This window comes from Vipera berus (genome assembly GCF_964194415.1).
Source record: "Vipera berus genome assembly, chromosome: 2".
Lineage (NCBI taxonomy): Eukaryota > Metazoa > Chordata > Lepidosauria > Squamata > Viperidae > Vipera > Vipera berus.
The window spans coordinates 121,696,063-121,708,092 of NC_138203.1; the positions used below are offsets into that span (position 1 = coordinate 121,696,063).

The 12,030-nt window shown below is 39.4% G+C and overlaps 1 protein-coding gene across 13 annotated transcripts; it reads right to left on the minus strand.

Moving 5' to 3' along the window:
* Positions 1-1,790: 1,790 nt before the first annotated feature.
* TMEM187 (transmembrane protein 187) lies at positions 1,791-11,279 on the minus strand. 13 transcript variants are annotated; one of them, XM_081318816.1, is made up of 4 exons: positions 10,597-11,279; positions 9,315-9,363; positions 3,373-3,413; positions 1,791-2,705 (listed from the first exon to the last, which is right to left on the minus strand). In XM_081318816.1, the coding sequence occupies exon 4, from the start codon at positions 2,556-2,558 to the stop codon at positions 1,794-1,796; it is 765 nt and encodes a 254-aa protein (XP_081174942.1). In that variant the 5' UTR covers positions 2,559-2,705; positions 3,373-3,413; positions 9,315-9,363; positions 10,597-11,279; the 3' UTR covers positions 1,791-1,793. The 13 variants fall into 13 exon arrangements, with proteins under 13 accessions (XP_081174942.1, XP_081174940.1, XP_081174936.1 ...); XM_081318814.1 differs by having other exon boundaries at positions 10,558-11,279; XM_081318810.1 differs by having other exon boundaries at positions 10,339-11,279.
* Positions 11,280-12,030: the final 751 nt, after the last annotated feature.

Sequence of the window (12,030 nt, forward strand, 5' to 3'; positions counted from 1 at the left end):
GCGTAGATGTTTACAATAGTCATAAACAAGACTACCGTCTGTGGGAGGAAGAAACTTAGAAAGCAGAAATTTCGTCCTATCAGGGTTTTCAGAAAGGCGAGAACATCTGCTTTCTTTCGTGTCATCTTCTTATTTTCACTGCAAGAAAATGAGCTGTAAAACCATACGGAAGCAAAAGTCCCAAAGACCATATGCAGTGGATTACTAATTATTCAGCTGTTTTATTATTGTTCTTATTTAATACCAAAAAAACCCCCCCACAAAATTAAGAGGAAAAAAAGTAGCGCTATACAGTGAATTGGATACAGCGATTATAACTAAAATAAAATGGAAAGAAAAAAAAACCTACGTACCTTAAACTAAGCTCCTAGATAAAATTAAAAGTATATTTTCCTGCAGCCGGCTTACAGTGGGCTGAGGACATCGCTGTTTGTACAGGCCTTGAGGAAGAAAAGAACTGGGGTGCAGTGACCTTGCCAAGGCAGCTGTTCAGAAGAAACGGAAAATGACTTCATCAAATGACTGCTAATCCCTTTCATTCATTCAAATCATACTCTGGAGCAGTTCTCCTAGACTGAGACAGGAATCTTTCTCCACTTGGGCTTAGTTGAATCTTTGTATGCAAAATATGCATATATTTACCCTATTATTATTTGACTCATCAGTGACAAAGTATGGCAAGGAACTTCCAAAGTGTGCATCTGCTTCTGCCCACCTTAAAAATGATACTGAAAAACATCTGCCACTCTGTAACGAGTTGTGCTTCAAAGGTTTTTGATCCTATACCTTAAATGTGTCATCAAATGACTGCTAATCCCTTTCATTCATTCAAATCATACTCTGGAGCAGTTCTCCCTAGACTGAGACAGGAATCTTTCTCCACTTGGGCTTAGTTGAATCTTTGTATGCAAAATATGCATATATTTACCCTATTATTATTTGACTCATCAGTGACAAAGTATGGCAAGGAACTTCCAAAGTGTGCATCTGCTTCTGCCCACCTTAAAAATGATACTGAAAAACATCTGCCACTCTGTAACGAGTTGTGCTTCAAAGGTTTTTGATCCTATACCTTAAATGTGTTTGCATTGAATTGTCGACAACCTCCTACAGGTTTATCTCTGAACGAACTGCCATGTAAAAGCTGTAGACCAGGGGTCTTCAAACTCGGCCCTTTTATGACTCATGGACTTCAATTCCCAGAATTCCTCAGCCAGTGTGCCTGGCTGAGGAATTCTGGGAGTTGAAGTCCATGAGTCATAACAGGGCCGAGTTTGAAGACCTCTTCTGTAGACAGATAACTGCCTCTTGGAAATGTTATTTCCTAGTAGTGTTCCATCAGAAACTTCAATTGGCTGAAAGGGCTTCTCTAATGAAATTAGGCCCAGTTTTTATAGGTAGTCCTTGACTTACAACCACAACTGGACCAGAATTTCTGTTGCTAAGCAAGGCGATCGTTAAGCAAGTTGTACATGATTTCACAATCTTTTTTGCCCCAGTTGTTAACTGAATTATTATTAAAGGAATCTCATGGTGGTTAAGCAAATCCATCTTCCCCATTGATTTTGCTTGTCAGAAGCCAGCTGGGAAGGTCGCAAAAGGTGACCACATGACAGTGGGACACTGCAACTGTCATAAATACATTTGGGTTGCCAAGCACCTGAATTCTAATCACACGACCATGCCAATGCTGCAAAACTGGCATATCTGAGCAGACATTTTCTTTCAAACATTATGTTTTTGTACTGTTGTAAGTTTCTCCTTTGATTACGATTGTTCATTGAAATTAGAGATTATTTCACTGAGCAGAGTCGATGTCTGCTTGTTAAGGTAAGAAACAGAAAAGCACAATGGAACTGCAACACATCACATATCTTGGACCAAAAATGACCAGTGAGCTGAGAGAAGAGTGCCCACTGGGCCAGTTCCCGATCCCATACCTTGAGGCTTACAAAACCCAAGCAACACATCGTCCCCAGAACTATAATCCAGATGGAACTGGCATTGCCAAAATGTCTTTGCACCTTCAGTACTCTCCAAAAAACAGCAATTATATGTCCACTCAATGCCAACTCAAAACCCTGTGGGTGAAGCAATGTCAGAACATAACTAGTCAGTGAAGTCACTTCTATGGCTAGAAAAACGTATGGTTGCCACCCATTTTCAAGAAAAAGGCACCAAACAATGACCCAAGCAAAAATTGCTAGTGTTAACCACTGATCTAGCACAGCTGCCCAGTGATGTTGTGTCCACAGCCTGACCCATTGTGTAGGCCCATATAAAAGTGCCATGAGGGCAAAGATTTCTTGAAAGTAGGTCTGCCTACTCTTGTTACCTGGTGGCCACCAATACCAACCCAGAAGTATGTAGGCCAAATTGATTAAGCAATTTGCTGGCATAGCTAGGAAAGCTGGCATTCCAGGCACAGTTGGTTCAGCATAATGCTCGTAGCCAGTATCTGTGTGAGCGCCATCAAAAATTCCTGAAGCCACCGCTAGTATGCAAAGCAGCAGGCCTCCACTCACATGCAAGAACGGCTTGTCGTCTTGTGACTTCATAGCTGTCTTTTTTTCAAAGTCTTGAGCCTTGCTCTCTGCACCGCTACCAAACGACCACCACTGCTACAAATGCTGTGTTTTCCATTATTTATTCACTCGTTTTGCCAGTCTGGTCATCCGTTCCAAGTCCCATTCTTCCTAGAATAGCTTACAAAAAACAAGAAGAGAGCATGAAATGGATGACACAGCTGATTAGTTTCCTAGGATGAGTTTACTGCCCAGAGTGGGCTTTGATACTTTCCCCACTAATGTAGACCGGAAGTGAGTGGGTTCAGTTAAACTCTTCTCTTAGAAAGCTTGGTGACATTTTCCATTGCTGAAAACACTCATCCTCCCTTTCCTGCTCAAACAGCCAACAGCATGAGCCTACTCAAGCAAAGGCCCAGCATGTTTTCTTGGCAGCTCCTGCCAAGAAGATTCTAGCGTGTGCTGTTATGAAACAGCTGTAGTGGCAGGATTGGCTATTGGTGACATCACTGCGTAGTGGGGGAAATGGGGGGGGAGGGTGATTTCCTTCCCATGATCTTCTGTTTTGTAACCATGGAGACAAGAAGTGCTAGATAGTAAGCCTAGAGAGCCCTTTAAGCTCAGGCTGTAAAACTTTCTGTTCTCCAGTTTTTCTTGCAAACAAGTTGCTTTTGTACATATTAACTTTGCAGAAACATCTACTGCACCCTCTTAGAAATAAATCTACGGCATTATTTAAAAGACATTTCAGAAGTAATTTAAAGTTGGGAAAAGATTCAGGAGGAGGAAAAGTTCAATTAATATTATTATAGATAGCCATGTGAAATCACAGCGGCTAGTTCTTTACCTGGTGTTGGCTTTCATATGCATCAAGTTCTTCCCAAGAACCTAGGAATTTGTAATGAATTGGTGTAGGATCCAAGCAGTGTGGCTTTTTGTAATGTACAGATGGAAATTTTGCCAATGCACAGATTTTGCAAATGCAGTTCAAGATTTTTTGCACCCAATGTTGTTTATTAATTTAGTAATAACCTTTTATTATTTAGATGGGGAAGAAAGATTTTTTTTCGGCATCAAGCTTGGCTCCTAATGACCACATGGACCAGGCCTGACGTTTTCCTGCTAATAGCATGGAATTTGCTTGCCACTGCCTTGTAGTTTTGACTTCCAACTTTACATACAGCCCTGCTACCCCTTTGAGATACCCCACTAAGTTCCACAAAGCAAGGTGCTGTAGCCCTGGGATTCTTTCATCCAAGTACTAGATGTATCCAAACCTATTTTTCTGTGATCACTCCAGGATAACTATATACTGCCACCTAGTGTGGCATCAGGAAAATGCATCCAATAGGGAGTAAAAAAAACACACACACACCAGAAAATACAGTACATTGTATATTTGATTCAATTGGGAGGGGGGATCACTTCTCTGAAATTCTGATCACCATTTTAGATGATCTATCCAATACAAAATCTGCAGAGCCTGGAGATTCTGCAGAGAATACAAGGCAAAACTGGGGTACATGACCACTTCTCTCCACACATCAACCTCCCCATGGTGATAGCTCGCTGGCCAGCTGGCCTCCTTTGATCTCCCTGTTTTTCCCCTCTGTCGCATCTCCTCCCCCCTCCTCTCCCTCCACCAATGTCCTTCAATTTTTCCTGCTTTCAATCTATAATTTGGGACAAAACAGCCCATTTTGGTAATCTGAGCTGAATACAAATGTTTCGGGTCAGACACAAACCACCTAAAAATCGGTTGCTATTGTGTAAAGAATGGTTCATGCACCAATGGCTTTATAGATCTCTGTTCCTAATTAACACTATTTTCAGGTCCTGGGGATTTTTATTCGGGAAACATCTGGTTGTAGAAATCCTTCTGATGAGAAATATTAATGGAAACCTTTTCTCTAAGCTGAAAAGGAGTATATGTTTGTATGCTTGCAGCCACTCAAACTGCTTATTTAAAGAGGAGAGGCACAATCACCCAGGAAATTTCATGGCTCAGGAATATGTTCTTGGCCTTTGTCTGAAACTAATAGACGCCTCAAAATGCTCAACTACAGCATCCAGCTTTTCCATTATGTCATAGCTCGATAACATTACATAATGCACATTTCCCCATTCCTACATTTTACTGGATTATCTTATCTAAAAGCAAATCTATGTGTTACCTTAATTATGTTCCCAAACGTATACTTACTGGTAAAGACTTAGAGTAGTGGTCTCCAACCTTTTTGGCTGCACAGACCAGCTGTGTGTGTGTGTGTGTGTGAGGGGATGGGTTTCACATGCTCAACCTAATCCCGCACATGCGCAAATGAAGCTTCACATGTTTGCCTGCCACTTGCACGTGGCCCAGTAGTGGTCTGCGGCCCAGGGGTTGGGAACCCCTGACTTAGAGGAAGAAGGCTTTTTGTGGTGGAAATCAATAGGCAAAAAAATCATTTTTTGTCTAAAGTATTATTCATCAATAACAAAAATATAATTCATTTAAAATTATGTGAAATTCAGAGCAGAATGGATGAACTGCTAAGAAGCAAGTGGAAGCACCCTCTTAAAGTGCTGAGGCATTAGCAACAAGTTTTCCACTACAAGCTGAATGAACCCTGATTATCAATAAGGTGGCAAATATCACAGCACGATTAATTGTTAGTTCATTTTCACTCAGCTTGGAAAATGACATTGGAAGCAAAATTATAAAATAATGATCCAACTAAAACAGGCCAGAATTATTTGGGTTTCCCCAAAGATAAAAAAGTTGTCCAAAAGCAATTGACATACAGATTTGCAGAGAGAATGCTCGGAGCTTCCCTTCTCCGAAGAGTATGAACATCAATGTCCCTCCTAAATAAACTTGTTTACACCGGCATATTTCAACACTATTTTCATCCTCATTGAAAGGAGGATACCAACAAATTCACTTCAAAGAGAGGCTTTGTCCCTGCCATTCCAGACCAGTTGAAACTACAGCTCATGTGTTCCTGTACTGCTAATGTTATCATGAAATTCATCACCTGTATTTAATTTCACCTTACATTTCATTTGACATTTTTTATATTATTTTATATTATTTAAGGTAAAGGTAAAGGTTCCCCCGCACATGCGTGCTAGTCATTTCCCTAGGGGCCGGTGCTCATCTCCGTTTCAAAGCCGAAGAGCCAGCGCTAGTCCGAGGACGTCTCCGTGGTCATGTGGCCGGCATGATTAGACGCCAAAGGCACACGGAACGCTGTTACCTTCCCACCGTAGTGGTCCCTATTTTTCTACTTGCATTTTTACATGCTTTCGAACTGCTAGGTTGGCAGAAGCTGGGACAAGTAACAGGCGCTCACTCTGCTACGCGGCACTCGGGATTCGACCTGCCAAACTGCTGACCTTCTGAGCCACCACGTCCTTTTTTTATATTATTTACCAAGATATAAAAGAAAAGTGTACTGTCCAAAACTAACACAGTATATTTTAGGTTTTGCCTTTATCTTGGTAAAGTAATATTATGTTTTAGTTATTACAACACTTAAATTTTTTTACTACTTTATTTTTTACCCTTTATTCCTAAGTTTTAGTTTCTCCTAATTTAATCAGAAGTTTTCATTTATTTCCATCTGAGCTCTGCAAACATTATTACAAAAGTATGTACAATTCTGGTCAGTGAACACAATAAAGATGTTCTGTTCTTTTCCATCAATTCTAATTTTGGAGAGACATGAATGTCTCTTCAAAACCAACCTGCTTTCTCCATCCCCACATGAACAGAAACAACACTTAGGGGTTACAGAATGATTGAACAAAGGTTCATAACATTTGAGAGCGGAGAGAGAATGCAAAATACAATTAGCAGAAGAGGGTACAGGAAAAAAAGAGTAAGTCATAGACTTGATTTGAATTAATAATACTGAGGCTGTGTTTGCATGACACACTTACTCATAATTCACTGAACAATGATTTACTGACTTACCCAAGTGCCCAGGATTGTACACCATACTGAAGCATAGATGAATCATGCTACTGTAATTTGTTTGATGTACACCATGATCTACAAACTAGGCAAATATATAATAATCTTGTGTATTATGCAAAAGCCACTCTGTGACAATCAATCACACTATCCTTAAAGGGTCCTAAAAAGAGGGAGCAAGCAATACATTTATTACAATGGTGAGAAAAATAACTATAGTATTGCATGTATCTATAGGAACCAATGTCTCCATAAGGACAACTACATAATATATAGGAACATCCATAATTAAAATTATGAATATTATACATTTTCTAAATTGTAATCCAAAAATTTATATTTCAAATATGGTATTTACATGAATATTGCACATTTGTATGGGAAATTTAAAAATGGGGAGGAACTGAAGTGCTTTGAGGAGCCAATTTAAATTCAAAAATGAATTACCGTAGTAAAAGAATTCCAAAACGTTTTGCAAAAAACGTTACATGTTTTAATTTTTTAAATTTTTCACTCTTTATTATGTATGAACCAGCCAACAGCTGGATCTCTCTGGGAAATGTACAATAACACACACTAAAATGCAATTTAAATAAAAACATAAAATAAACTATAAATATTACATAAATTAGTCAGCTATTATTCAAAAACCAAAACAATATCCAGATCTCATCAGCCAAAGAGAGTTGGCTGGCGGGGACCAGAAGATGGACCTTTTCTACAGTGGCCCCTGCTTTATGGAACATCATGCCTTTTGGGATTAGAATGGCTCCAACACTTAGATTTTTGTAAGTCCCTAAAAACCTTGATATGGATTGGCAATCAATGTAAATCAGAAAGAACTGGCATCACTAAGTTCCTATTAGCCAATCCCATTAAGCAGTATAGCTTGAACCAAGCTCAGAGAGCATCAAGGACTCATTTTAACTGTGAGCTACAAATATTCTCCTCTATTGGTAACTGTTTTATTTTGAACTAAATGAAGTTTGCAGATCACGTTCAGAGGCAGCCTACGTACAACGTATTCAATAATCCAACTAGGAAATTACCAGGCTTTGAATAACTGTTACAAAGCTGTTTCTGTCCAATAAGATCACAGCTGGTAAATCAACCAAAGCTGATAAAAGGCACTCCATGATATGAAGGCCTCAGGTGGCAGGGATAGACCGAGGAGCATCCCCAAATGGTGAGCCTGCTTCTTTAGGGCAAGTTCAGACCCCCAGGAAAGGCAGGGCACCACTCAGCTAGACAGATGCATCACCCACAAACAGCACCTCCATCTTGTCTGGACCGTGTCTACTGACCTTCATTCTATCCGTTAGCACTGGTTCAAAACACCAACTGTATTACACTCCTCGTCTTTTTTCCAGTGCTGATCACCCCACAAGGCAACTAAGGCAGTTCCAGTTCCAAAGCTAGGTCTGAAAGGGATCTGGAAAATCAGCTTCATTCAAGACAGTCTGGAGTTGATTTGTCATAACCTGCGCAGGCTCCTTGAATTACCATTAGAACTTCCAGACCTCTCTTTCACCTTTCTAATGTCAATTGGTGCTTTGTCTTGTCTTTCCCCTACCAATGTAACCTGTGATTTCTGACCTAATTTAGAGGACTGTAACCTTAATGTTTCAATTTCTATTCATGGCTTTTTCTAGCCTATAAGTCTCAATGAATGGTTGCCATTTATTTTAATACTTCAGTATCTGACTCCTATGCTTAAGAAAAAAACAACAGTCACAATTATTGTCCCATTAATGCTAAACTGTAGATTAAATTATCTTCAATAGATTTGTGTTTTGCAAAGCAGATCTGTATACAGCTTTGTAAAATCTTGTTGCTCGTGGGGTATAAATATTTTTAAAAAATGCTCGTTGAGGAAATAAAGCCTAGTACAGGGAAATTAATCTCAAAATATCCTCAGGTAAAGTACACACTTGGACAGAAAATGATGTGCCAGAACTATAATGAAATTTGGCATAACACAAGGCAAAAGTACAATTACTTCATACCTAATAAACTATTTATATATATGTAATCTTTTGTAGTGGCATCATGAGTGTGTATTTTTTTAAAATATAACTATTTTCTTCTGCAATATATCAGGGGTCAAGCCCAAGATATTTCGGTTGAAGAAAAAAAATTATTTATTGTTCCTGTTTTCACTAAAATATATCACATGTCCGTAGAAAAATCTCAACAAAATTTCTGTGCAGCTAGAGCACTAAGGCCACCCAATTAAAATACTCTGGGGGATTTACAAAATACCAAATATATATAATTAAAACACAAGACCCTAATCCTAGGCCAAGAAGCACAGCCAGGTCTTAAGGGACTTCCAGAATACTGTTGATTGATTACATTTATATGCCACCCAGATTAGGAGAGAAATCTGGAGAGTGAAAACAATGAACATTTCCAGAGAATGCTTTTTCCCAAGTCAGAGACTGTGACAGAGAAGGACATTTTCATAATCCCACAAGCATTTAATAAGCATTTAACTGAAGAGACCTGGAACACATCTACCCTGCCTGAGCATTCTAAGTGGGCAGAAACAAATGGATAATCCCTCAGAATGCCATGAAGTGGTCTCTAGTTGATGACTAACACTGTGAATTGTACATGGAACCAAATATCCATTATATTCTGTGGTATTTTTCCTATATAAAATAGGTAACCAATACAACTCATGTAAAAATAATGACACATAGCATAACTTAATGTGAAAACAGCAATGTATTCAGCCTACAGTAATGGATGAGTGCCTACAGCAATCTGCAATAGTTTCTTCCTACACCTTTTATGCTAGATATCGCATATTTAGCAGTCATCCATACCTCGAGATGGGTGCCTTTCAAATCTGGAGAGGAAACCCAAAATTGTTGCCTAATATTTAAAAGGGGAAAAACAAATATTTCAGTATGGACAAACACAGAAAGGCAAACAATTTGAGAAATTATTGTGGTGGCATTCGGATTTTATTTGGACAGTATATACTGTGCGTAAGAATAAACCATGATAAAATATTAGCGCAGGAATAAAGCCAGAAAACAAGACACATAAAAGAGAAAAAAATGTGACAATAAAAGTAACCAAAGATATAAAAGGCTTTTTGCATGATGGTGGGATTGAAATGAATCAACTTTGAAATCTTTATAATTTCGCCTACTCCTTGTTCCCATTTGCGTTGTTTAAAATTATTTTTAAAGTATAAGTTACATTCTGAATCTGTGTTGACCTTTCGTTTTGGACAATTATGTGACTGCAGCTGACCACAGCAGCATGGCCACACAGAAGCATTGCCGAATTTCAGTAGCACAAAAGTCACAAGTCCAAGATTTTGGATGCGTTCTGTAAATTAGACAATTTGAGGTACATTGGTTAAAAAACTTGCCCAATGAAGATTACCAAAAAAAAAAAAATCAAACGAGAACTTCAGTAATATGTACTACTAAGAAAGAAACTCCATGGATGAAGAAAAAAAGAAAGTGCAAATTAAATAGAAGAACACAAAAAGTCTTATTATAGAAGAAATTCAATTTACAATATTTATTTTGAACATGATATGGGTCCCTATTTCACTCCAGCTATTGTACCTTCTGATCATAAGTATATATTAATTTGATACTTATAATACCTTCAACAAGAAGATATTAGCAGAACTTCATGATCTTGCTTGTTTACATAAATCATTTATTTTTAATTTTAGAGACTTCGCACTATCTTCTCCCTTCATACTATCTTCCCAGTGCTAGTAGGAATTTAACTTATACTTTAAAAAAGCATAATCTGCTGTTAATTTATTATCGATATAACGAACAGGAAAACAAGTTGGGGATATATAACCGAAAAAGCCCCTACCTTTGGGAATCTAAATGTTGAAGGATGAGAAATAGTAAAAAATAAAACAGGAGACCTCAAAATACAGGTAGTTACTTTTCCTCGATGTATTCCGCAAAAGCAGCAGTACCTCTAAACTACTGCTCCACGCCAAAATCCTACAATACTATATAATTATTAATGTGTAAAGCTTGCAACTCTGAATTGACCGACTTAAGACAAAAGCCCTACTGAACTTACTTCCCAGTAACCATGCAGAGAACTAGGCTGATTGCTTACTGGGCAAGTTTAACTGGTTTCAGCGCAACGTAATCCTCTGCAAGTAGGCTCCAAAATGAATCCTTCGGGATTCACGGGGGTTTATTGTTAGGCCAACGTGTCCTGGGCCAATTGCAAAATCAGGAAGCAAGCAACACGGGCAAAGAAAGACCGCTTTCTTATCGCGGACGTCCAAGACCCCAAAGCACCCGAGTCTTCGCAGAGGCAGCCGGGAAGGGCCTATCTGGGAGAGGTTTCTGCGCTTGCGCATTGGGACCGGCGAGTCCCAGAGAAAAACTGTTAAGAGTAGTTGCTAAGATCGTATTTCAAAGTCTATATATTCTAATAATGGCATCTTTCCCCATTCAAGAGAAATTCGAAAGCGATCGTTAAATAAGTATCCTACGGCTCCGCGTTTTAGTAACTGAACTTCTGAATCTCCAACTTGAGTAGACCAGTCCGCGCAACTCCTTCAATCAACGGCTTTGGTCATGCTGGAAAAAGCGGCGTCACGCGACAGCCCGCTTGTTCTTCATTCGTAGCGCGTCATGTTAGTTCCTGTCTTCAACATCCGGGTAATTGAGCCCGTTAGCACCATCTTGGTTGCTTTTTCAGTCACGCCACCCGCTAGAGATTTCAGCTGGCGCCATTTTGGGGCTGTACAACAATTCGCGTAGGTCGGACAAGCGATTGTACATTTCTGTTATCCGATGATTTAATAAACATGTTTAATCGGGGAAAATACATCAAGAACGTAACACGGAAGTGTCTTGATTTTTAACGAAGCCGTTTTTGCCAAGGGTTCGGCCCATCCGGGTATTTATGGGGCAGCCATCTTGAATGCGTATATATCCGCACCATCCGGAATAGGAGAATCGCCATCTTGAATCTCGCATAACACAGGGTGGCAACATACGGGCATTGGAGAAAGACGCCATTTTAATGCTCGAAAGGGAGGGAAACACATCCGGGAACTTAATGGGATATTTGTGGGAGGGGGGGTTATTATTATTTTGGGATAGTAATAGCAAAGGGGTGGATCCAAAATGGCAGCTTCCAGGAAAGCATGAAACCTGAATTTTAACATCATTCTCAGTATTATATAAGCCTGCCTGAATTCCGAATCGTGTTATTTCCTTGAAATTCAGGATAAGATTCAGGACCAGAAATATGTATAGAAATCAAGACAGTTTTTGCGGGAAATAGATGCAGGTGCATTTCTGAAGATGAGTAGATCGTGGGTGCTCTCCTAACCGCTGGATGACACGCGAACATCCAATAAATATTATTCACGTGCATCCACGAAACGAACGCAGCGTCAATTTTTATCCCCAAAGATGGCGGCGCCCATAAGCGTTGCTATGCAGTGAAGCACTTGCTGAGAGGTGGAGACCTATCGCACCTCCCCAAAGCAGTCGTGGCCGGTACTAATGCTGAAGCCGATTATTGGAGGAG

Excerpts from the sequence above, each read along its gene's own strand:
- TMEM187 (XM_081318815.1), bottom strand. The coding sequence starts at position 2,558 with ATGAAGTCACAAGACGACAAGCCGTTCTTGCATGTGAGTGGAGGCCTG.